The sequence below is a fragment of the Molothrus ater genome, unplaced genomic scaffold, assembly GCF_012460135.2.
Source record: "Molothrus ater isolate BHLD 08-10-18 breed brown headed cowbird unplaced genomic scaffold, BPBGC_Mater_1.1 matUn_MA599, whole genome shotgun sequence".
Classification (NCBI taxonomy): Eukaryota; Metazoa; Chordata; class Aves; order Passeriformes; family Icteridae; genus Molothrus; species Molothrus ater.
Genome location: NW_023416770.1, coordinates 10,628 through 36,871, shown reverse-complemented (window position 1 = coordinate 36,871; position 26,244 = coordinate 10,628). Strand labels below are relative to the sequence as shown.

The window sequence follows — 26,244 nt, the reverse complement described above, 5'->3', positions numbered from 1 at the left end:
GTCTGGCATGGCTCGCCAGCAGCTTTTCTCCCCTTCTGCCAGTTTCTCGACCTTCCTGGCACGTCTCGATTTTCTTGCCCCTCACCTGAGCCAGAGTGCTGGCAAGTTTATGCTCCTTTTTCCAGGAGTAGTAGTACTCCACACACTGTGCCACGGTCTTAGTCTGGATCTGTTGTGAAGAGAAAAAGAAGGAGTCGAAAATGGTGTCGGGTGCACTGGGGAAAAAGTAGAATATGGAGTGAACTAGGAAGGAAAAGCATGAAGTAAATGGAGTAGGGTGTAAAATGAAATCAACATGGGGAAAGAGAGGCATCATGCAATGTCTTAAACCGTGTATTCTGCTAGGTGGTAATACACGCAATGCACAGATCAACAACAAATCCATCTAGCACAGTTCTTCTTTCCCCGCTTCCCTCCAGTTATGCCAGCACACCGTCTTGTGGAAGCAGCAGCAGACCTGTGCGACAAGTCTGACAGAAGAAAGCTTCATCTTCCAAAAGAGCTTGGAGAAAAGGGCTGGAGAGGCAGGATCATCCTTTTGACACAGGCTTTTGATGTCCCCTTTTGTTACTTCTTGAAGATACTTGGTACTTGAGAAGAGAGAGACTGAAGCCCAGTGCTTGTTCCCAGAAATAACCAAGCTTTCCTCCTGACGATCTGCTCGGGTAAAGAATGTCCCGTGGCTTTACCTGCTTCTGGATGAGATGAAAATCCTTGCCGTAGGTGTGGAAAGCCTTTTGGAAGGACTCCTTCTCCTCAGGTGTCCATCTATCAGAGCCTGGCAAGAAAAAGCAGCGGGTAGTAAACGCATCCCTTGATCCACACCAAGTAGATCCCACTGGCTGCCGAAAGAAAATGGTGGCAGGCCGTCATTCACGTGTGTGTACGTGTCTGCTCCCTCAGAAGGTCATGAAGACAAGAGCAGGCATTGCCCGGGGAGAAGGATTGGAAAACAAGTAAAGCTGAAGGACTAGATGCTGGTGCTTCCCCACCCGCAGAGGAGACAAGACCTTGTGCTGGTGTTAAGCACAATTGCTTTAAGCAGAAACCCTTGCCACAACAATGAAGGGGACGGCAGCATCTGTCAGGGACGCAAGAAGCTCTGCTTTGCTTACCTGCGTAATGATAATCGGCCATGGGGTGGCCTTGAGGTGTTGCAGGCCCCTCTGAGAGCAGCATCTCCAGAGCCTCCTGCAAGATCAAGAGGGAAACGGCTTTAGCCGCCCCACCACATTAAAAATGAGCCAAAAAATCACAGGTGCTGCCTTGCAGCTACTTTGCCTCTCCAGACATTCAAGCGACTGTATCCCATGTGGGTGAAACACTGTCATTTGCTCCAAGTCCCTGGTTTTTGCTGCCCAACCCTTTGATCCTGGTCCCCGAGAGTGGCCTTTTGCTCACCAACCTAAGGATTTTGCTGCTCCTGCAGCCAGAATGGCCTCAGCTGACTGAGGCTTCTGGGAATTTCCCCTCCAAATGTCTTAGAGAAGCCAGCTCTCCAGGCCATTTACAAGGCAGCAGGACCTTCCGCCGCCGCCGCCGCCTCCAGGAGGGAGATTCTCCCTGCTGGAGCCCTTTGGGCTCAACCCTGACGCAGCTGGAGGAGACACAGCAGGCAGCAAGTGCTCTGCTCCCTGTTAAGACCCTTCTTCAAAGAGCAGCCAGGAAAGGCTGTCCCAGTGCCCGGGCCCTCTGCATTCCCTGTGCCCTCTTCTCTGCGCCCAAACAGACGCTTCTTACCGGAACGCTGCCGCGTGCCCGGTGCAGGCAGTGCAGGGCGCGCTCCAGGTTAGCTGCTGCCCCGGGAATGCCACGGGAGCTGGCCATGTCCAACAGTTCTCTTACTGCAAGCACAACAAAAAACCCACCGAAAGTCAGCCTTGAGGCCAGCAAGGGCAAAGACTGCCATGCAAGGCAGAAGGAAAGGCCGGGAGCTAAAGACAGCAGCTTGCAGAGTATGAAAAGGAGAGCAAAGCCAGGGCCAGCTGAACCAAGGGCCCACGCAGTGCTGGCTCTCCCTCCAAAGCAGCTTCTGTAAGAAGAAGTGGGGGCCAATCTCCGCTCTTCCAGTGGCAGACGGCCCTGACCAATTTGGAGAGCAAGGTGCTTGCTCTTTCTCCTTGCCTCTAACACTTCTACATGGGAAGATGGGCGAGACAAGGAGAGCCTGCAAAAGGCTGCCTTTTTACGCAAAAGGAGCCTTTTAAAGACCCAAGTAGCTCAGGGGTGGAAGAAAAGCTTGAAGCAAAGCTACCTCTTTCAGGTTTTTCCATGTCAGAGTCATCCTCCCCCCAGGGCTTCCAGACCAGGGTTGCAGGCTCTTCATCCTCACTTGGTGCTCTGCTCTGCAGCTCTGGCAGCTCAGCAGCTCTGGCAGCTCAGCCTGAAAGTCGCTGCCAACATTGATGTGTCTAAAGGAAGAAGGAGGTGGAGGTGAGAAAGGCAAGTGGTCAAGAGAGCCTTCCTGTGCACCCACAGGCTTGAACCAATGCCACCCTGACTCTGAAAGAGCAGTTCTCCTCCTCGCCATTCCTCCAGTTTGCTGTCCTTTAACCCTATGCCAAAACTCACGGCTGAATCTGGGCTCTTGCTTTCTTTTTCATTGTGCCTCTCCTTTCCACCTGAAAGAGATCAAAGCAATGCTCCAGTTAAAAAGCCTTCCTTCTCATCCTCATCATTGCAAAGCCCGAGCTCCTGTGTCCCAGCTCCTTTCTCTTTGCTGTCATTGCCGCCTTTTTGACATGGAATGTCCTAGGCAGGACCCTCTAGCAGTCAGCAGCTTCCTCAGGAGGGCAAGCACAAGGCCATGCACTACTCTCTTCACTCCCGGGGCCATTGAGAAGAGCCAAGACAATGGCAGGGGAGATGTGCCAGTGCAGGCTTAGGTTGGATAGAAGGAAAAGGTTCTTCAGCCAGAGGCTGCTTGGGCACTCCCCAGGGAAGGGGGCACAGCACCAAGCCTGACTGAGCTCCAAAAGTGTTTGGACACTGCTCTTGGGCACAGGCTGTGATTGTTGAGGCTGCCCTGGGCAGGCCCTGGACTTGGGCTCAGTGATCTTTGAGAATCCCTTCCAAGCCAGGAAATTCTGTGCTACTGTGAGACATGAGTCTTTTTTCTTTGCTGATCATTTCAAATCCTGCCACCAGCACCTTTGCTTTTACAGGCAAGGAATGCAGTGAAGACAGACTCCAGGCAAACATTTAGAGAGGCAAGGTGGAGAACAGCAAATACAAATACAAGAGACAGAGCGAGAATACAGCAGCAGGAGATAAGAGTACTGGCACTGAGTACAGGGAGTGCAGGGACACTGGCAGGCCTTTCACTTGAGATGCTTTTACTTGCCCATAGAATAGCAGCAACACAGAAACAAAGCTTGGCACAGGAAATCACTCCAGCTCTGAGCCCCTGTTTCCCAGACAATCCTGCCCAAGCCCTTGGAAACACATGGGATTGCTGACCTCCCGACTGATGGCTGCCATCTCATCTTCAGACAGGTAGGTCTTGCTGATGACATTGCTCAGAGTGCCTCCATCCATGTACTCCATAACCAGCCAGAGCTCCTCACCCACAAGGTAGCTGAAAGAAGGAAACAAGGGCGTGGAGATGAATGTACATGGCTAGGTTGCTGTGTGGAAAAGACGGGTTGATTCTTCTTTTCAGGTCCCTTTGAGACGAAGACAAAATAAAGGAATAGACATTCCCTCTTGGCTGTGCATTGTTTGCCATCTGTGCAGTCTCAAGGAGAAAGGCACAGCTGAGAAAAAGGAGATGTCTTAGATGGGCAGCAAGCAAAATGTGCAGTTTAGTAACAGCCCAGATAAAAAACCTGTCACACATGGTGTTTCTGGAAAAAAGCACCTAGTCTTCCTGGCATGCATAGCAATGGAAAACAGTGGCAACAATCCAAGGGAAATCCTTGTTAGTTTACCTGGACCTAAGAAGACACTTGAAAAAAATCAAGCTCCAAAACAAAGTGGTGGCTGTGAATATAGAGATCATTGATTTAGTAAGACACGACACATCCAGGTTTTTGAACAATTTTCAAATACCATGTGCCAGTGAAGACTCATGCAGACAAAATGCAATCTCTTCCCATCCACTGGAGATGAAAGGAGCAATAATAATTAGCCAATAATTACAGCTCTATTTTCTGCCAGTGATCAAAGTGGGATTTTACCTTGCATGTTTGCAATATGTGAACAAACGTTCATGGGACAAAAGCACAACTCACCTGTCTAAACAATTGACCAGGTTGGGATTCCTATTCACCTTCATGACCATGAGTTCATTGACTTTTAGTTCCTTCTTCCTCAGTCCTTGAAGACGTATTTTCTTTATGGCCACCTAAAATGACATTGAAAATCAGTAACTTGAGAGGTTGGTGGCACGAGACCACAAGGCACATGGAGCGAGTGATTTTGCAATGACACAGCTGAGCTGTGCCAAACTGCCTTGTGATTAGGCACTGCAGTAATTAGGAACTGACGTTCCAACAGCCCATTTCTCTGCTCCCTTGGGAGCCAGTTACAGGACACGTGGGGCCACTGACATTTTGCCTTGACCACTTGGTAACAGCGGTGTCTCGGTTATCACCCACAAAGCTCTGACCACACTCTCTGCTGCTTTGTTTGCGACTCAGAAGAAGCAATCCATGCCTTAAAACTCTGTGGATATATCTTGGGCTATGGGCAGGGCTTAGGGCTTTCAGGGACGCCTTGCAGATCTCTCCCTATGTGCAGTTCCCAAGTGCAGCAGGTGGCTAAGGAACTACCGGTAACTTTCAGATGTATTTATTGGCAGCCAGAAATGAGAATTCAGGACTCTGAAGCTGTGCCCCAAAGAGCAGTGAGGTGCTCGAAGGCACCACCTTTGTTTCAGCAATGGAGAGCGAGTGAGCGCGTCCTTCTCTGAAAGGAACAGCTGCCCTCTGTGCCTTCCTTCCGGCAGCTGAGGAGGACAAAGTCCCAAATGCATTTTGCGGGCTGGCACCAGTCTGTGCTTCTTGTGCCTTTTCAGCATAGCTCTGCCCAAAGCTCCAGCCACAGCTCACACCAGAAGGGAAAGCCCTCGAGTGCAGCAGAATCTGCAGGTGCTGTTGACATTTACCTCTCCTCCTGTGGCAGTGTCGAGTGCTTTACAAACATCTCCAAAAGTCCTAGAAACAAAACAGAAGCAGAGAAAGGAGAAGCCATTTAGATCTTGCAGTGAAAGCCAGCCCACACAGGAGATCTGTGCTGTAAATGCCTAAGACCTGCAGGACACTGGAAGCATGGAGATGTCTTTGACAATGCCTTCTGAGCACACTTAGAAATTCTGATCAGCACTGACAATCTAAGCCCAGTGCCTGAACACATTTGCAGCTTGTCTGACTTCACACTTGATACCTATTCCACCAGCAAAACACCTGATGCATAGTTTGGTAAAATTAACATTGCTTGGACTCACCCACTGCCAATATTTTCCAGTTCAATGTATTTTATAATAGGATTTTCCATCTTCGCCATTCTCCCTGAGGGAAACAAAATGCAAGATGTTCACTTTAAAGCAGAGATCCCAGCTTCTAGGAGATACAAAAGGCAGCCCCACTGTCTGGGGCTCTGAGCCCTCCCTTTGTGGACAGCTGGCTAAGAACAACAGGAACAGGAACTGGAACAACAAGAAAAGAACAGCAGGTCCACAGCACAAGTGGCTGGCACAGAGACTGATTTCTAGCATCCTTTGAAGTGAGAGACCTCTTGACACAGGGAAGCACAGGGAGATACATTCAGAGACTGAGACCAGAAGAGAACACCTACCAAGGCAAGTAAGTTTGTCATCTAGAAACATTAAGGAGAGCTGGAACTAACAGTGCCTTTGTTTTCTTGGGAATAAACACTGTGAGATTTAGAAAAGGTTTCCTACTTGCTAAGATTAAATGCACCTGGACATCTAGAATCAATTCCTCTGAACAGATGTCAAGTTCAGAACAGGAGGAATTATTGCCAAGTGTTCCCATCTTTTCCAGCTTGCAGCAGTTTGCCAGAAGAATGCCTCTGCGTTTGTAAACCAGAGCAGCTCATGCTAGAAGCAATCCCGACGGGGCTTTCAGCGTCAGGACCCTCACCCTTTATGAGCAGGCTGAGCTCAAAGACGCCCTTGCCCGTGCCCCGCATGAAGAACCACGCCGCTTCTCTTCACCCCGACAGCGCGTATCAGTCACTCCCATTGCACTCGCCCTCTCGGCACCGCACACGTCCCCATCTTCCCAACTCGGCACGGCGGGCATGGGCACAGAGGACAGCAGTGCTCCTCAGGCGCCCTGTGACACAGAGAGCTGCCCAGAGGAGATGCTGACCCTCTTGTGAGTCCAGGCCGTGCGACGCAGCAGCCGGCCCAGAGAAGGGGCTGCTGCCTCAGGCAGCTCTGCGCTGCAGCAGCCGGGCAGCAGCGGGACCCTCCCAGCTAAGGAAGGTTCCAGCCTCTGCACTCCCACCAGCCCTCAGGGGCAGGGCAGCGACCACAACAAGGCTGGCAAAGCCCAAGCATGAGCACTGACAGGCACTGACTGGAAGAAGCCAGAGTGAGCCTGAGCCCCGTACAAGCTGTTGCCCCCATTCAGGACACAACAGGATGGGCTTTGAGATCAGCCACACCGAGGCGCAGATCAGTGCCCTTTTTGTCCCAACAGGTGATGGTAGACACAGAATCCACTGGGCTCTCTTCTCAACCCTACCAGATCTTATCTGAGAGCACAGCACTGGCAGCTGTTAAGGGCAAGAAGCAGATTCATTGGGTTGTGCTGCAGAATCACAAAGGGCTTGATGTGTTTTCCTAGAGACTGATCTCAGCAGAGCTTCTGCCAGTGGCTAGGACTCAAGCAGTCACAGCCTTCTGCTGATCCAGGAACAATGCCTGCTTCTGCCTTCGGCAGAGAGGGAAGCCCAGGCAAACTCCAGCCAGTCTAAGCTGCCCTCAGAGGCAGCAGGAACACCCAGAGCTCTCTCTTGCTGCCTCGGAGCAACGCCAGCACTTCTGTGACACTAAACTGAGGAGAACCCTTTAGTACAGCTATGCTGACACGTGCACACAATACACTGTCCCTCAGATAAGAAAGATACCAGACGTACTCAGTTGCTCCAGGGAGTCACCCGCCATCTCCTGTTGCTGAGCAGCAGCTGGGTCAGCACGGGAGGTGAACCAAGTGCTCAGGCTCCACTTCTTCAGCTGGAGAGCAAAGGCTCCTTGGGACAGCACTGCTGCTTCTGCAGCAGCTTCAGTGTCAGAGTCGGTGTAGATCTGAGACAAGAAATGAGTTTATGTCAGGAAGGTGTGGCAGAGATTGCCCTGAAATGCAAGAGAGATTGCCATTTGAAATGCAAGCCCTTAGGAAGCTGCTGTCAGCCACATGCAGAGCTCTTCAACTGGATTGCTTTGGATGTCCACTTGTGAAACCAAATGGTCAAAACCAAAGGCTGGTTTTACTTGAGGTCATAGCCAGTTTCTTGTTCTAAAGGATGACTGCAGCAACGACCGCTCCACTTCCTCCCAAAGACTCCTTTCCCCCTCCTAGGTCTGCAGATACATTTGCAGCTCCTCATTCTAATGTTCTACCTCCTGCCATGAAATTCTCTTTTTCTGCACCTTCCTCAGGACGTGCTCATCCTGCAGCATCTCTGGATGGTTCAGTTCCTGGGCCTCATGCCAGCCTCGGGGCTCTTGGTTGCCCGTCATTTGCTGGAACTCTCTGCAGGCTGCCAGGTAGGATGGCAACACTTCCACCTCAAGTCAAACAGAACAAAGCAGTCAGAGACTACAGCTTGTCCCCGTCAGCCAGGAGTCATCGACTGGGAAGAAAGTAGAGAAAAGGACAGGAGCAGATTCACAAGGGATACAGACAGCTTGTAGCTCGTATTCCAGATCTATGTGAGTGACCATGTTCACCTGCAAAAACACCTCAAGAAACAAGGTCACCTGGAAGAAGCCAGCAGGAGTTCATTCGGATGACTGCTGGCTAAATGGCCAAGGGAGTAATGCCACTGTCTAGAGCATCAGCTGAGATTCAGCAGACCAGGAAGTGCCCTTCAGAGCAGCTCTGACAGAGGCCTCATCAGGATGGCACTCAGAGGCATCACCCACCCCCTGCTGCTCTGCACTGGAAAGGCAAGGAGGGCAGAAACCACCCCTTGGGTGACTGCAGTGGCTATTGCTGTTTCACTCGCTTTTCTAGAGCCTTTTGTTCCTGAAGGAGGCGATTAATTTTCTCTTTGATGATTTTAATTTTTTCGTCTAGCCTCTGCTTCCTTGCCTTGATCCTAGCCTCAGTTTCCTGCAGCTGTGCCTGCATCTGTTCATCAATTTTCTGTAAACAACAATGGAAAGGACTCTCTTTCATGCGTGGAGTGGCTGCCATTCCTTCATTCACCTGTTTTTGTTGATTGCCCCTCTGCATAGGGAGATTCTTCTCCTCTTGGATGTCTTCATTCCTCCTCTTTGCTGCCATGATGTCACTCTGAGCTTCAGGCAGCTCTGCTTGTGGCTCTGCCTTGATGTTCTGTACACACAAAAGCAGAGCAAGTGACTGAGAGCTGCCATCAAGATCAACTTTTCCCTCTTTTAGCCTCAAAATCACATTTATTCAGCCCCTTCTTTCTGCTTCTCTACCCAGCTCTGCTTCCACTGTAACCATCCTGTCCTGGTGCTGGTCTCTGCAGATTCCAAGGCTCTGTCCTTTCAGTGCCTGTGGGACTTCCTGGCCTCCTCAGTCCCAGGAGCTCTGGTTTATGCCCCTCTTCCTGCCCTTCCCTCTGTCCCCTGGCCAGTCAGGCTAACCTGGCCATTCTCCTCTGGCTCTTCCACCTGCTGCCCGAGCTGCTCTTCCTGCTCTCGGGCAGGGAACAGCTCTCCCTGAATCTGGCATGGCATCTCAGATAAGGCAGTCTGCTCCTGCTCTTTCTCTAGAAGCACCTGCACAGAAAGCAAGAGAAGATGGGTTTCAACTTCCCGTACGACCTTTGTGGGCCAAGACTCAAAGACTGCTGGGCTCACACGCTCCCAAAGCACTGTGCTGCTGCTCTGCTGGGTCCTTCTCTGCCCGTGGGGAGCCACAGATTCCAAAGTGACCCTGGCCCTACAATCAGGGGCCATCTGGGACTGAAGCTCCAACAGCCTCTCAGGCAGCTGACAGGGAAGGTGTGGCATTTCTCAAGGGTCTGGTGAGGGCCTCCCTCTGCTTCTGCCATGTCCTGTTTGTCTTTCAGTGGTGACTGACACCCCGCCCTGTCCCATAGCTCCATCCTGGCCCTGCAGGTGGCTTCCTGGGTGAGCTCACTCCTTGTGAGAGACACTTCTGGAGTTCACATTCCCTTCAGGCCTGCACCAGCATTCCTCCTTCCTGACATCTACACTCTTGTTAGAAAATGGGGTCATTCAGGAGATAAGGATGCATGCAAAGATCTCTGATGGAAGTCAGAGAACCTCTATGGCCATCTCAGTATATGGAGGAGGACCAAGGTGTTTCTTCTCCCTCTTTTGTCAACTGAGAATTCTGACCAGCAGTAACAGAGTTTCTCATAAGGCCCCATTAACAAATGCACTTACACAGCCCTGGGGATGCCAGCGAAGGAAACCATGTGTCATGTAATGCATGTATGGGCAAAGTCACCAGACCCCAGCTACAGCATGGGATAGTTCCACTCCCTTAGGACATGCAAAAATTTAAAGGATAAAAAGAAGGCTTCAGGTCAGAAAAGGCTGGAGTAGGAAAACATGAGGGGAAAAAACAACCATCTCTAGAGGGGGAAACATCTCTGCCTGCTCAGGATCAGTCAATGGAACTTGTCTCTACTCCTCTCCTGAAGGGATGCCTTTAGGTGAGCTTTGCATCTTCCACTGCTTTGGAGCAGAGCCAGGAAGATTCAGATAGACAGATAGACAGACAGATCTCATTTTTATAATCTCTCTTTACTGTGCTGTGGTATTTACATTCTTTGAACACAGAGAGATATAATTCTCTCTCCTAGGTTTTTTTAAGGGGAGGTAGTGAGAAACTTAGAGAAGAAGAGAAAACAATGATTATGTCTACTTGCTGTTCTTGTTGTTTAGTACATGTAGAATGTGTTCTAGTGATTGTTTACTAAAAGTGATTTGTTAATTGGATTTTAGTGATAGTTGTTTAGCTTGATTAGTTAATTAGATAAAAGCTGTGTCGTGACTGTCTGGAGACAGTCACAAGTTTTTCTTTAGTAGCTTTTTAGTATAGTATCTCTTTAGTATAGTTTTAATATAGTACTAGTGTGATATAACATAGCTTAAGAAAGCATTTGTTTAACCTTCTAAATCATAGAGTCAAAGCACATTATTCGCCACGTGGAGGTCACCCTGAATCAATACTGTCCTTTCTGTCGCTACACACATCAACACTCGGTAGCAGTGCCCCGATCTGCAGCCATCCTGAACTTGCTCTCCTGTTGCTTCAGTAACCCACACTCTTGGGGAATCTGGAGCGTGTGGGTCCTTCTGGAATGCAATCAGACCCAGAGCGTTGCACTGGGAACTGCACTCTGTGCATCTGTGCTCGGGCAAGTTCTTCTCTTGGACTCGAGCACACTGATGGTGCTAAAGTGGCTGGAATCAGAAATGCAGCCCAGCCCCTCCCAGCTCCTCTAATCTCTGAGCACCAGCTGGAATGCAAGGGCATTGATTTCCTGCTCAATTCCCAAATACAACACACACTGATTCCCTGGGCTGCCAAAAGACACGGGAGCCGTTAACCTGAAAGTGATGTGTTTCTGCCAGTGCTGGAAAAGGGCAGGAAAGATTGAGAAAAAGCTCCCTTGCTCCCTGGAGAAGGAGAAATGACACAAGGCTTCTCCTTCTAGCAAACAAACAAACAAATAAACAAACAAAATATGAAAGTGTTACCTACTCCAGTGTCTAAAGCACTTGGATGCAGTGAAGGGATGTTTGGCAGGGAAACAGCCCTTGTGCTGAGCATTGGATCTGTGGATCTAAGGCAGGGATCTATGGAAGTCTGCCTGAAGGTCCCTCATGAGCCCCCATTGTCCAGGCTAAAGCTCCCTCAGCACCTCCTCGCTGGCCTTGTGCTGCACCCCTTGCCCAGCTCCCCTGTCCTTCTGTGCACGCGCTGCAGCCCCTCAAGGACTTTCTGCTTCCCAGGGCCCACAGCTGCACCCAGCACTGCAGCGGTGGCCGCAGCGCTGCCAGCACAGGCCACGCTCCCTGCCCTGCTCCTGCTGCCCCCCTGCTGCTGACACGGCCACCGTGCCCTGGCCCTTCTTGGCCCCCTGGCCACACGCTGCCTCCTCTTCAGCGGCTCAAGGCTGCCAGCCCTGCGTCCTTTTGGCCCATGCAGCTCCCCAGCCACAAAGGTGCCCATTTCACTTCAGATACAGCAGGCATCATTGCAAGGTGTACATCCTGGTTTTAGCATTACAAGACAGCAGTCAAGGACTTGCAGCTTTGCTCCCACTCCAGGCTCCAATGCAGTTTTCAAAGCAAACTACACAATAGAAGGTATCAACAGACACATGCAATGTCTGGTTTTTGCCTCAGAAGAAGGGTTCAGAACTACTCACTTTGTTTCTTTTGCCACACTAGACAAGAATGCCCCCCCCCCCCAGCTTCATGGACAACACAGTCATCTCCTTGCAGCTTATCAAAGACCAAGAAACAGGCAGACTCAGAGCACCTATCTGCTCTGCTACTGGCTGCTCTGCCTGAAGAGGCAGAAGAGCAACCTGACAACAAAGGCACCAAAATCCCTGACTTCAAGCAGCAGCTCTACATCCCCAGCGTGTCTCTGAAATAGTCCCAAGTAAGCACACCCAAGAAGTTTGTGGGGACAAAGCACCACAAAGAGTTGTGTGGTCAGATCAACATTTTTTTGTGCCTGCAGCTACTTGGCCAGTCTGTGCAGGGGGACAGGTCTCTCCACGCCACAGTGTCCCCTGTGTATCTGACAAGGCTGAGCACAGTGTCTTTGACATGCTCCCTGCTCTGGGATCAGGGAGCATTCATGCTCCAGGCTGGCCCCTATCAAAATGCCAGGAAGCTGCTGCCTAAGCATGACAGATCAAAGCCCATTGTCCAGCTGCCAGAGGCTGGGGGCAATCACCAGGTCCTGGCAGGACTCCAGCACTCAGCATCCTCAGCCAGCAACAGCAAGTGCCGGCTGGTCAGAAACTTGCAGCTTTGCCTTGCACCAAAGACAGCAGCACACACAACTGGCACTTACTGGCTCAGAATGGTCAGGCTGTGGTGTGACCACAGCTGGAGGCTGGCGCTCATCCACCTCATTTGCCTCCTCTTTGGCCTCCTCTCCATGAGCAGAGGGAGCCAGAGGAGAGACTGCTGTTGGTTCTGTGATCTGTGGACAGACAGCAGTGTGAGGGACAGAAAGTTACCTACAATTTATAACCTTATTTCTATTCAGCACTTTATTCTACTCAGCTCTATTTCTACAACCAGCTGTACTAAGGACAAATCAGAAACTTTGATAACAATGGGATTCTAAGTCACTGCGACTGAATTTAAATGGGCTAATTCAACAGAATTGCTAATAGTTCTGAATTAGACATTATGCCCTGGCTGCTATCAAGAAGCAACATTCTCTCTGCAAAATGAGCTTTTCATTCCTTGAAAGTTCTGAAATGGAAAATCAGGAAAAAGCCAGCGATGCCTTTGTTATTGCTGCTGCAGACATGGAAATGGATTTTCTTTCAGCCTACCCAGCTGGCCCTCTACACTCTGCTGCCACAGGCCAAGCTCACAGCTTGCTCTACAATTCTTAAGCACCAGGAACATGAAATGTTCCTTTCTCACTCACCTCAGGATCAGCACCTCTGAATACACGGATCATGTGATCTGGAGTGGGCAAGGGAAAATGAACAAGTGCTGTGAGAAAACTGCCTGGGCTGCTGAATCCCACAGAAGAGAAGAAGTCAACCCAAACAGAGAGTATTTTTCTTTATCAACATCCCTTCACGTGACATACTTCTTTCACACAGCCAGCAAGAGATCAGGACAATAATCTTGGTTGTGCCTACACCAGTAAATGAATACAAACGTGATCAAGGAAATGCAAATTGTTCTTCAACACTCAATGCTTCTGTTCTGTTCAATGGATAAAGCAGCTCTTGTTCTCTTGTCTTTCAGGTACTTTTTTAAAAAACAGAAGTTGCATGCACTAATTCCCATTAAGTTGCTGAAAACAGTCACCCAGAAAAGCTTCCCCAAAATCCCCCTGAGCTGTGGCAGTTCTACTGTGAAACAGCACAGCAGCAGCTCCAGGGCTCAGGAGCAGACACTCATGGCTTTAGAGTTTGCACTTCACTGCAAAGGGAATCACTATTTTAGCACTCAGTCAAGGGTCAAAATAGACAGTCAAATCCTTTCATTACAAAATTTAGAATAAAAGAAGCTTTCCCTCAGTTCTGGGGAGAACTACAAAGTCTTTAGAAGGCCTTCTGAGAAGGCCTCCCAGTCTGCATTTTGGAAGTTGTCCTGCTTGATCCAGCAAACTGAGGAAATGACAGACTCTGCTGCCACAGACTCTCCCGTGGAGGGAACGGAAGCCCTGCAGGTTCCCTTGCAAATGCTGCCCCTGTGGCTACAGGCACCCCCTTTTTAGCTGAACGCCCTGACAGGAGCTTTACCAAACCACTGGCATCCTAATGCTCCTTCTCTTTCAAAATCAACCCAGTCACTAAGACAGAGCAGGAGGACATGCAAAAGCCAGGTTAGCTTACACCCTAACCTAAATAGAGTTGAAACCTCCACTTACTTGCCAGGCTAGTCATGAAATAGGCGGAATAAACAGTGCCATACATGGTGCAAACTGCAGCAGCGAGTTGCTCAATCATTGTAGCACTGTTGTTCAAGTTTACCCCAGCACTACAAAAGCCAAGACTCCTGTCAGTGTGCAGCTACACACTGACAAAGGCCACAATCAGGAGGATGCTCCTGATCTCAGCAAGCCCTAGGGCTGCTCTGGCACTGAGGCCTTCCGTGCAACAAGGCAACCTTCTGATGTCACCACGACGATGTGGCAACCATGCCCTGATATCACAAAGCAAAGTATGACAAAGCAAAGCATCACAAAGCATGTTAGTCTGTGAATTTATGCAAAGCAGTAACCAACCTTCCCTACAGCAAACACAAAATGGCCTTGGAAGTTCTCCTCTGACACAAAGCAGCACAAACTCCCCCCATGGGCCAAACCCTGTTGTTCAAGGGATCCAAGAGGAACTCCAAGAGTGCCCCAAGCACCTACAGCCTGTACCCCAAGTGAGCATTCAGATGGGACTCAAGCAAAGGAAACCAGACCAAGAAAATGGCCCAAAGCATTGTACAGAACCAGGAGAGAAAGCACTATTGGCATAGCAGCTGAAGTAATTCCTAACAAATCACCCCATATATCTGCATGTTTATTGGATGTTCCCAGGGCTGCTGTGTATGTACATCTCTTCCTCTGCTCTGCCTTTCTTCCCCTTTGGCAGCAGTGGAACTGGCAGCATCTGCCCGCCAGCAGCAGCTGCTCCAAGCTGGGAACGCGGCTGGCGGTGCTGATTTCCAGAGGCTCCTGTGTCCCAGGGAAGCCAAGGCAGGAGCAGTTGAACGGCGCTGGCGCTGATGCTGCTCTGTGCCAGAGAGCCCCGGCTGGGCAGGGCACGGTGCCCACTGCGCTGCGGGCTCCTTCTCCTGCCAGAGCTGGGCACACCTGGGAGCAAGGCATGGCAACCTTTGGGCAAACCAAGGGGTTTCTGGGGCTGCACTGCTCTGCACACACCCAGCTCACCTGCAGCACAGAACCTTGGTCCCCCAAAAGGTAAACAAGATGGAAACAGCTGGAAAAGATCTCATTTCAACCATTCTTTATGCTTCAATAGAAATGACCAAAATGAAAGTTACCGAGCAGGGCCCGATCCACACTGCCAGCTCAGTGTGAGAAAAGAGGCATTACTTTATTTCAGTGCTGGGTGCGTGGGGAATCGCTTCCCTGAAACATGCACACCCACGTGTGTGTATCCATGGAACTAAGACATTCCTTTCATTACTTTTATTCATTACTTTGCTCAAACTCACAGGCTAAACATTCTCACAAAGTATTTGACATGTTTAAATCACTTCCCCAAAATTACTGACATTTAGAGTAGTGGTCTCTTGAGGGTCTCTGGTGGTCATGTGGTGAACATCCCATTCCTCAAATTCTCCTTCCATGGTTAAGAGCCTTCTTCCCCTTGAATGCATTGCAGCTACCTCCTCAGTAGGCCCACTGTCTTTATTCTCAAGGCTAAGATATCCACTTGCACACATTAACCACTGGTGTGAGGGAAGGTATAACTCAGCACCGCCTGTTAAAGCTTAACAAATTCACAATTTGTTGCAGGTAAACACTTCCCCAACGTCTCTCCTTCCTTCTCTGGGAATCAAACACAAGCATTTTGTGAGCACTGAGCCCAAGGCCGCCTCCAACCCTCCTGTCACCCACCAGCCCTTCTCTCTTCACAAACAGCAGGTCCAGCAGTGCCTTCCCTCACTGGCTCAGTCACCAGCTGTGTCAGAAGTTCTCTGTCACACACTCCAGGAACATCCTGGACTGTTTGCTCTCCGCTGCACTCTGTTGCCAGCAGACATCCCCACCCTGTTCCATAGCCCTTGCAGAACCCTGCACCTACTATCCCCGGGCACCTGGGAAGGGGAGGCAGTCACGGAAGAGATGCACCAGCTGCACCGGGCAGGAACCAAAACCCTCTCGCGGCACAGCTGCTGGCCTGTGTCTGGCACAGCTCCGGCTGCCCCACTCCTCATGGGCTTTTGGCTGGAAATGCAATTGCACTTTCTGCCTCATGTAGAAATACCAGGGCTGCACAAACAACGGCCAGCAGGCCACATCCCAAAGGCACTGCAGCATGGAGTTGAGAAGGAAGAAGACCCTTCCCCAATTCCTAACCATACCAAAAAATACCACCATAATTGGGACTTTTAATCTTCTGAATGCAGAGTTGATTCACAGGGTGACAAGGGAATCTTCCAATGGAGTTGAAGTTTGGTAGAGTTTTTATTCTGAGTCCTACTCAGACTGTTGATTTGAAAATTTATTTTAAAATATTTTTTAAAAGGCTGTGCAGTCATATGGTTTTGTTCTAATACCAAAATGGCTAGATGAAATGTACTGGCATTTTAATTACATACAAACTGATTAGTCTGTAAAAGCTTTCCTGCAGAATAGCCACTAAACAAGAAATGAAAATCTGTGGACTGTTGACTTTGCAAAATTCTACTACATTTACCAGACAATGAGGCATTTTTATTTAGATCATAGAGCAAATTAATTCCTATGGATAACTTGATTTGGATAAACCTGTTGATTTCAAATTAAAATTGCCAGCATGTACTAAGTTGAAATCTGAATACTCACTTCTATGAGATCTGAATTATTAGATAGTCATTGTTCACCATAATAACAAAAATTAACATTCTGGCTATTTTTTTTTACTTATCGTCAGCTCTTCAACACTCTTTGTAACATCAGAAAGAGAGTTTGTAGCAAGGTGAACCATGGGTTGGTGGAGCATTGCAGAAGGCTCCTATGTCAGCACTAAATGTTCACATTTACCATGGCATCACTTCTTGCCTTTAATTCCAAGCTACAGCTCAGTTCCTGCAGTATAGATTCACACTTGTAGTCTGTATTTGCAGCTGGTTCTTACTTCCCTGTCCAGAAAAAAATCATGCTTGGATCTCAAATCAAAATGAAACAAGGAGAGAGTCAGGTTCTGGATAGGTATAGCAAGAACTAAGAGATTCTTTTTGCAAATATGTTGAAAAGTTGTTTGTAGATACTGCAAAAATGGCAGATTAAAGACTTGCACTCTAACTTGCAAGCTGAGGTTTGCCTGTTATTTCTGGACTGATTTCTTGAGGCCAGACACTGAACCTAATCAGTAAGAAAATCAAAACCACAGGAGTAGTTTGGAGAATATTGTAAATTATTCTGTCATGATGCTTTTTGCCTAAAAGTTCTGGCCATCATCCGATTGGAGTAATTAGAGGAGATCAAAGCCATCATTCTGTGCCTGTGCACACAGTTCCTTCCCAGGAGCAATCCATGAAGCAACGCTGACGAATCCACACCAGCAGCTGTTGCCACACAGTCATGAAGCAGAGAATATGTATTTCTGCTACACTTGGACAGCTGAAGATGCCTCTGCTGAGCTAATTTTAGTGACTGCTCACCACAGATGAGACCTTGTGGTCAGTCTCCAACAAGTCAGGGCAGTTAATATTCTGCCTAAGTGAAGTAAGTCTAGCAATACATAGGCCATGGAGCCTGAGGAAAGCCAGCAGCTGTGGGAGATTTAATTTGTTTCCGTATCTTTCTTTTTACTAATTTATTGCAGTCAATTATTTAAAGAATGGAAACTTTTGGCATACCATTGGCTGGAAGGTTGGTCAATCTTCCATTCATGACTCCTCTGAAAGCATCACCCCAGTGTTTTTATCAGTAACTCTTCCATTATTATGGCTCACACAGCATTTCCTGCAGCTCTTCCTGGAGTCAGGGAAAGGCACCAGGAGGAGGGGGAGAAAGCTGTGTGCAGAGACTGTGTCAGATAAAGAGACATTTGTTTCCTCTTATTGGACTGAATGGCTGCAGGAACCTCGCTAGCACTGCTAGCACTGCTGGCAAGGTGGCCTTTTGCAGGGCTGGGCAGAGTTTGGGGCCCAGGATCCCTCCTCTCCGTGGGACACCAGGGTAAGCAGCCCCTGTGCCAGCCAGGAGCAGAGGTTCTGTGACTCTGCCCTGGGCAGAGGGACCTGCCACTGTCCTGAGCTCCTGCCGCGGGTCCTCTGGGGCAGGTCCTGCTCTGCAGGGATGATGGGCGCAGCTGGGGGGTGGCTGCAATGGAGGGTGGCTTCCAGTGTGCTCTGTTGGTCTGCCACACTGGAGCCAACAGAGCTTCTGGAAGGAGCCTCCTCTTGTGAGCTGCTGGAGCTGGAGCTGGCGCTGGCCACAGAGCCGCTGCTCTCATCCCTGACAGGACCAGAGCACAGCAGCCTCTGGGCCTCCTTGCTGCACAATGACAGTGAGGAGGCCATGGACCAGAGGTTCAGGATGTATGACTCAGTTTCCTGATAAACTGTGCTAAGAAAACCCTGCATCCCTCCTGCCAGATCTAAGACACTCCAAGAAATCTGTTGGCACATTGGGAACTCAGAATTGTTTGCATTTTGAACAATTGTCTTATGAGTGCTTTTGATTGTTTTTGTCATTTTGTGTTGATTCAGTTGATCCTTCAGAGAAGCTTTCCTAATAATATAAAACACGGGGAATTGTGGAGACCCTGGGGGGGCATTCCCTGGTCTAGAGAGACACGAGAAGCTTCCCTCAAAAAGCTGTTAGAGCCCATTGGCTCCTTCCCCTGTTCCTGTGTCTGCTCCTGTGTTCCTGAGCCACACCTTCCCTATTCCCTGATTGCCCCCCTTATCTTTGTACTGCCCTGAGATCAGGGTCAGCCCCACGCCCCTGTGGAGACAAAGTGAGACCCTCTGTGTGTGGGTGCTGGGACCTGAACATCTCCCTGCACAGCTGAATAAAACATCTGTGTAGATGATGCAAAGGTCCTTTTTGCTTCTTTACCCTGGACTATGCTAGCAGCAATTCAGATTGCTACAGAGGAGAAGCTGCAGTACTGGCACCAAGATTTTGGCAGCTTGACCATAGGCACAGAGGGCGTGCAGGATGCTGCTCTATGAATTCTTTAACCAGCCATCTCTGGTGCTGGCATATTCCCTCCAGCTTCTGGTGCAGCCAGGGCCACCTTTGGTCCAGTAGATGACATTGTTATTTGAAAAATTTGGCCCACACCTTGGGCAGGAGGCCATCCACAGGCTCTGGTCCTGCAGGCCCCTGCTCAGCTGGGGACAGTGTTCCCCGTGGGGAAGATGGAGCAGCCATCTCAGGGTCTTGGGGGCTGTTTTCAGCAAGGTGGCCAGGCTCTCTCCCTGCTGGACTCTAGCAATTGTTTGGGGGAGCTGATGGCAAATTGTATGTAGTCCTGTTCATCTGACTCAGAAAACCTGACAGCTTCTATCATTCTTCTGCAGAGTGGGCACGCTGGATTTCTCTTTGCCCACTGCAGGATGCAGCCCAGGCAGAACTGGTGGTGACAGGGCAGAGAAAAATTCACATCCTTCTTAGTGACCTGGCAGATGGGGCAGCTCCATTCTGTCCGTCTGTCACAGCAGGAGGGAGGAGGTGAGAACCATGAGCTGCTCTCATTTGCAATCTTGCTTGGCGAGAGCCCAAGCTCAGCCAGAGGGGTCCAGGCTCTGTCAGTGCCCAAACATAAGCAGAAAGGGATGTTGTATCACAATCCATTCCTTGGTGAAGGAGGTCCATAGCAGCCTCAAGAGGCACCTCAGACACTCAACAGTCAAGGCAGTGACATATGGACAGGACACAGATGGCAGTTCATGGCTGGGAGAGCATTCGTAGACATATCCAAGGACAAATTTCCCAGGAACTCTCCACAGCTCTGGGATCTGCCCATCGGCTCTGTCAGAGGCTTCAGCAGAACAACCAGAGTCCTAAAAAGCACCTTCCAGACACTTTTCCTATCATCCTGCCTGAGTAGCCGGGTTGCTTGCTGCAAAACACTCTTTTTCTCCTCTTCCCCAATGCCTGTGGACACTTGCAGCCAAAATAAAAAGCTCCTGGCCCTCTGTGTGATGTGATAATACAGTTTTTATATTTCCATCCTGGGATGAAAGAAAGCTGTGCTGTGGGTCAGGAGAGGCCAGGACCCACTTGGCCTTCCTGCAAGCTGAGGCGGTCCCAGCAGACATCCTGCTGCTTTTTTGGGGAATGTGTGAGGTGGAGTGGAGGGGGTGACAGAGAGGCCGAGATTGTAGAGTGGAAACTCAGCTCCAGAGTGGCAGTGCAGACTCTCCCTGCTGAATGCTTGCTGGGGCTGACAAAGAAGGAAAATGCCCCAATAACAGCCCGGTGGAACTGTGTCTCAGGGACAGGTACAGGGAGGTGACAAGAAACAGCAGCATGGCCCGGTCTCACAGCTTCTAGGAAGCAGTGACAGAGGGGCCTCATGGGCCAGAGATTTCAGAAAGGCTGTCTTCTTAAATGGCCACTCTGAAACCCCTCTCTTTGCCTCTTGGGTTTGTGAATGCTTTTGACAGCCACAGCATCCTGGGGCAACGCGTTCCACAATTTCATTAAATACTCCTTGAAAAGCTCCTCCCATTGTTCAACTGAGCTGCCAGCCTGGTCATTTCAGAGGCTGCTGCCTTGGTGGAGAGAAAAATCAATCTTCTGCCTTTCAGGGAGCTGAAGGAGAAGGGACTCTTCAGCATCCAACACCTGGCTGGGTCCCATTCAGAGGTCCTGCTTTGTAGACTTCGTGAGGTTTGCTTGGCACTTACCAGCAAGGTGAGAACATTGCTCTGAATTGTCCCCCCTACTTCATACACAGTGAGTAGAGTAGGGATGAGCTTGTTCATCTCCATGTGTGCTCAGGGTCTGCCTTCATTTCTGGTTTTAGACCTGAGATTTCCAATGTCTCCCAGCTATCTGCAGGATCTGTGGGCACATGCAGCTGTATTTACTGGCAGGTCGGGTATCTGACACTCATCTTTGAGTGTGGTGCCTTTATAATGCAATGTGCAAATGCAGAAACTGAGACACTAATGCTGTTATTTGCCAGAGTCCCAATCTTTGCCCAAGTTGTAATTCAACACTGCAAATGAGTCTGTAGACCTGAGCCTGTGTTTTCTGTTTCCTGGCTGAGTGCTTCAACTGCTGGTGTTGCTTTTTTGAACAGGAGCACCTGACTCTTTTATCTTTATCACTTGTGCCTTTATGATTTGAAAGCAGCTCTTGCTTTAATTTTCCAGTAAAAGGGCCTAAAATCAAAGCTGTGGACATTTTAGAAGGGTTAACTAGAACACTTAATGAAATTTTTATTTATGGCCTGCAGTGAGCAGGTCTGAGGCCAAAAATTGGTGCCAGAGTAAGTGCCTTTCTGTGCTTGTGCTCTCCTGCTCTTCTGGTACTTGTATGTTCCTCTGGACACAGTGGGATGTGTTGTCATTTCCTGGGACTTCTGTTGAAGGCAACTGGTTTTCTTTCCAAGGTGATTCTTATGTTTCCCCTCATGATTTCCCCAGGTGACCAACCTCCGTTCCAAGGTGTCCTACTCCGCCATTGTCACTCTGGGAGAGCTCTTTGTGACCTTGAAGAAGGACATGGACTCTGAGGTGGATGAGGTTGCTCGGGTCCTTCTCCAGATGGTGTCCAACTCCCCAGAATTTGTTCAGAAAGCAGCCAGTCAGACCCTGGGGATCATGGTGGAGAATGTGACTCCTGCACGAGCAATGACTGCTCTCATGGACATGGGAGTCAAGTAGGTTCTTCTTCTTTTAGTGATGTTCTTCACCTTCGTGTGTGTGGGAGGGAGAAGGGATGAGACAGAGAATGGGAATGGTGGGAGGGAAGGGTCCTGTATCCTGCATCTTGTGTGGACTCAGTGACTTGATTCTCCAACCAACCTCACTTCTTTCCTCTTGTCACCTATTTCTGCCCTCCTGCAGCCTATTAGTTCTCAGAATCACAGAACTGTAGAATATGAGGAGTTGGAAGGGGCCCATCAGGACCATCGAGTCCAGCTCCTGGCCTTGCCCAGAACAGCCCAAGGGTCACACCAAGTGCCTGAGATTGTTGTCCAAATGCTTCTTCAACCCTGTCAGGCTTGGTGCTGTGACCACTGCCCTGGGGAGCCTGTTCCAGTGCCCAACCACTCTGGGTGAAAAACCCTTTTTCCTGATATCCAAACTAAAGCTCCTCTGACACAGCTTCCCGCTGCTTCCTGGAGTTCTCCCAGCCTGTCAGATTTTCCTAGATGTGGTGATCAGTGGGGAAGTGAAAGTGCCTGCAAAGGCCAAGGATAGAGCCTTGTGCTTTTGTGGGAAGAGGGACAATTGCAATTGCGGCTGTGAGCAGTGTTTGGTATTTCACAGCACTAACCACAGAGGCCCTGGGAAAACCATGTCTCCTCATGATGCCATTAACTTGAGAAATGAGGAGGGTCCTTGCTGGGGCGTGGAGCACATGGGGGACAATCTGCTGGGTGTGGCCCAGCCTGCACAGCAGGTGCAGCTCCTGCCAAAGGAGCCTTGTATGACTGTCCTGGCCTTAGAGCTCTACTTTCTATTCAAACTGATGTTTCATGTTAGCCTTGAGATGATGAATCACTGTACAGGCACCTTCACAGGCTGACTGCCATGGGACAGTTGAAGAAAATGCTGCCTTAAATGTTGGTGATAGTTCCCAAGAGACACTCTCTAGAACAGGACAACCTGGCTAAACTGCCTGCCACCCTTTCCTCAGCTTTGGAATTGGGTAAAACATTCAGATGGATCCGTTGCCAAGCCCCACAGAAGAAACAGGCTGCATTGCTGGATATTCTGCAACTTCATGGCCCACAATGTGTTTTCCCTGCATTTGTTGTTTTCCAAAGTTCTGCAGATTTGAGGATAAATGGGTGGAAAGAGCCTCAATCCTGCTGCAGCTCTGTGTACTGGGTGCCCTCTGATGGGTCAGCATCAATTGTCCTTAATCTCTAAATTATTCGTATGTCATCTATTTCTTGAATCTTTCTCCGAGTAAATACTGTGAAAGAAATTGAGTATCAGACAGTGCAGGGAGACTGAATTCCTCCCTCTTCTGTGCAGGCAGGCCTTGTGTACAATGCTAACTTTGTGTTTACCTGAGGACAGAACCTTCTGCAGGTGTCTGAAGGTGCAGGGAGAGCCCAGGCTCCTTCCCCCAGCAAGGGCAGGGAGCAGGCTCTGGCCAAGGCCTGTGCTGCTGCTGCTCCTGGTCCCTGTGGCCCAGGGTTTGCTCTCTCCTCCCCAGCAGGGGCCACGCCCCGGTGCGGCAGTGTGCGGCCCAACTCCTCCTGTCCCTGATGCAGAGAATTGGAGTCACCAAGCTCGCAGGCACAGCCTGGGCTGAGAGGCTGGCACACGTGGCAGGGAAGCTTGCTCAGGACTGTCACAAGGACACAAGGTAATGATCTTCATTTCACCTCCGAAAACAGGAAAACCCTTTTGTGTCTGGCTATAAAGGTGAAACCACACAAGAGTGGAAACTAAAGGGAATATGAAGTTACCTCACAGTGTGAATAAGGGTCGTAGAATCATGGGATATGCTGAGTTGGAAGGGACCCATCAGGGTCATGGAGTCCATCCCCTGGCCATGTGCAGTGACCCCAAGAGTCACTCCATGTGCTTGAGAGCATTGTCCAAACACTTCTTGAGCTCTGTCAGCCTTGGTGCTGTGACCACTGCTCTGGGCTGCCTGGGCAAATGGCTGTACTGGGAAACCTGAGGTTGGCCAGCAAAAAGGAGCATTGCCAACTTTTTCCTGTGGCTTGAAGGATTCTTTAGTGAGATCAAAAGAGCTCAGATCAGCCAGTCCAACAGTCTTGTTTGGCCTTAGGTGCACAACACAAAGCCAAAGAGTTGGCTAATGTTCATCACTGAAGGATCCCAAACATCCATTTCTCATTAACTTCAGACTTGCCTAGAAATATTTCAGGGGTCTTTAGCCAACATATTCAGTCTTTCTAAACTTGTTCTGCAGATTTCTAGAATGCTGTTATCAGTGGCTCAGTGAGCTCCACATTTCTTCTTGAAGAAAGCTGTTGTTTCCTAGTGGCAAAATCAACCCAAACTACCTAAATCCCCTTCCTTTGGTGATGAAATTCCCATGAATAGCTGCCAAGAACACCAGAGCAACTAGCTGCCCCTGTGCATACACATAGTATAGAATAATCAAGAGGATGCATGAGGTGTTTTGTCCTGGCTTCCCTGCCAGTTAAAGAAAGGCAAATTATTGTGCAATGGCAGCAAGACACTGCTAATAGGCTCTGACAACAAAGCAGATGTGTTTTGCTTGTTCCCTGGGATCCTTTGATGCCACAGAAGCACACCCCCAGTTTCAGAGTGAAATGGTATTTTTCTGTTGCCCCACATTCTCCTCCTGCCTCTTGTGTTCAGCTGGCAGCACTGTGCAGTGTCAAGTGAGGTAAATCTCCCTCTTTGCTGAGTAGGTAATGCCTTCTCCTGCAGGGATTGCACCTGATGAGTTTAAGGTATCGGCCTCTTCTGTTAACACTCTTCCTGTGTTTGTTCACTTTTTTTTTATTTCCTTCCTTCCTTCCTTCCTTAGGCATTATGGACAGGAGATGGTGAAGATGTTGCTCACTCATCAACAATTTAAAATGCTTCCGGAACAATCTCTTTCCCCTGTGACCTGGAAGATATTCTGACAAGAATTAAGAAGAAAGTAAGTGCTTGGCAGGAGAAATGTCTCCTTTGTGCAAGTATTGCCACTGCTAATATGAGATCAAACATACCCAATCTGTCTTTAGCTCATTCCTCTTCTGCTGAATCATTTTGCTCCTGGGAATGAGCTGTTGATCCTCAGCCTGTTCATCAGCAGGCCACAAAGGAACTGATATTATTAGGGGAAAAAGTGGGGGTTTTGAATATTTTCAATATTGGTCACAAAGAGGGAAGGGAAAGAGGAGAAAATGGGTTTACATTTAAGAGTAACCCCCACCATGCTTTCCCTACTCTGCCCCCTGTAAAGCAATTAAGTGAGAATTGTGCTTCTGAAGATAACAGAGTCTTTGCAAAGGACACTGGAAGTAGTAGCGCCAAGAAAATTTCCAAATTTACAAAAGATGTCCAAGTCAATCCTAGTTACTACAATGACTGTCTGTCTTTTGGGAATGCTGCCCTGCTGTCAAGCCCTGTGGAGCTGGAAGAAGCTTGGTGAATTCAGCAGCATCCAGTGGAAAATCCTTTGTTTGTTTGATGGGGGGGGATTTTATTTTTTATCAACATTACAGAAGGGAGCCTACCTTTGTGCAGGCACAGGGAGAGTGAGTGTTGAACCAAATCAACTTCCAACACAATGGGCCAACCCCCAAAGAGTCCAGTTTGTTCTGCTGCTTCCTTCACAAACACTCGTTGCCTGCCAGTTTGCATTATTCCCATTTATGCTCAAGACAAAGGAATTTGGGATTTTAGACTGCTGCTCAGTCTGGTAGCACCCATAACCTACCTTGGGCTGTTGAAAACAAAGAGTTGGCATCACTCAATCTCTGCTCCGTTTCCATCTGTAAGTTAGGAAATGTTTCCCTAAGCCTTGGTAGCAGTGATCCTGGTTCTAACTTGTGTTTTCAACAGGGAATTTCCTGGTTTATATTCTAAAGATGGATGGGGTTTCTCTATGTCTTTGTAGGGCATGGCAAACCAGAAGGCTGAAGGCCCATCTGTCAAGGAGCCAGTGAAGGAGAGGAACGATGGCTCAAAGAAGCCCCAGGCCACATTGTCTTCTAGCAAACGGTACAGAGCACTTTTGTCAGATGTGACAAAGCACATGACAAGCTTTACATGTCTCTTCCTCAGGAAAATCTTCCTGGAAGACCTGACCAGTGCCACAGATTGTTTCCTTTCCCTACAAATGCTCTAGGATAAAAAATGTCGACTTCTGCATTGTGCTGAACACAACTTCTCTGGAGGGGTTTCCACAAAAATGGAGAGACAAAAAGACACCCGTTGGTTGCAGCTCAGACAATGCAGTGCAGTGGCAAGGGCAGTGTTGTGGAGGCTGGGAGAGGGCCAAGTTTCTGCTGCCTGACTTGGGACAAGTAAATTCAACCAGGGCTTTTTTTCCATCTGAGTGGAGTCTTTTTCAGATGGGTGTTTTGATGAGAAATCTCAGTCTGGATGCAAGATGCCATTCCACAAAGATGCAGTTCTCATCCATGTGGTTTGGCCTAGCTGAATCATGGTTTTCTTACCCTCAAACAGTACCAAGTTTGAGTAGTAAGGAGCAAGGCAATTTCTGAACAACTTCAGTCAACAGGTGTCTGAATGTGAACTTTTTGTCTTGATATTCCTGTCCTTCATGTAACTTGCTTGATGACAGCATGTTTGGTGTATTTCTCCCTGTGCTGCAATCAGCATTTAAGACAGGAATTTGCTCCTTGCTGTCTCTTCATGCCACTGGCAGAGCTACTTGTACCTGTTCTCCTCTGATAGCAGAGGGGATTTGTTTAGCTCTGTCCTGCTCAGCAGTGGCAGGAAAGTGACCACATGCCTCAGTAGCACAGCTAGCATCTTCCTGTGCTCATGGAAGAGACAGGTTGATCAGG

At 49.1% G+C, this 26,244-nt stretch overlaps 1 protein-coding gene across 1 annotated transcript in view; it reads right to left on the bottom strand.

Annotated features, from left to right (window-relative positions):
* The window catches only part of LOC129047132 (serine/threonine-protein kinase PAK 3-like), a 48,192-nt gene extending 27,668 nt beyond the window's left edge, over positions 1-20,524 (bottom strand). Inside the window, 9 exon segments of the mRNA XM_054518458.1 lie at positions 3,460-3,577; positions 4,233-4,345; positions 8,196-8,531; positions 8,810-8,944; positions 12,234-12,365; positions 12,825-12,862; positions 13,782-14,000; positions 15,676-15,688; positions 20,441-20,524. Coding sequence (XP_054374433.1) covers positions 3,460-3,577; positions 4,233-4,345; positions 8,196-8,531; positions 8,810-8,944; positions 12,234-12,365; positions 12,825-12,862; positions 13,782-14,000; positions 15,676-15,688; positions 20,441-20,524 — 1,188 coding nt within the window.
* Between the last annotated feature and the right edge of the window lie 5,720 nt (positions 20,525-26,244).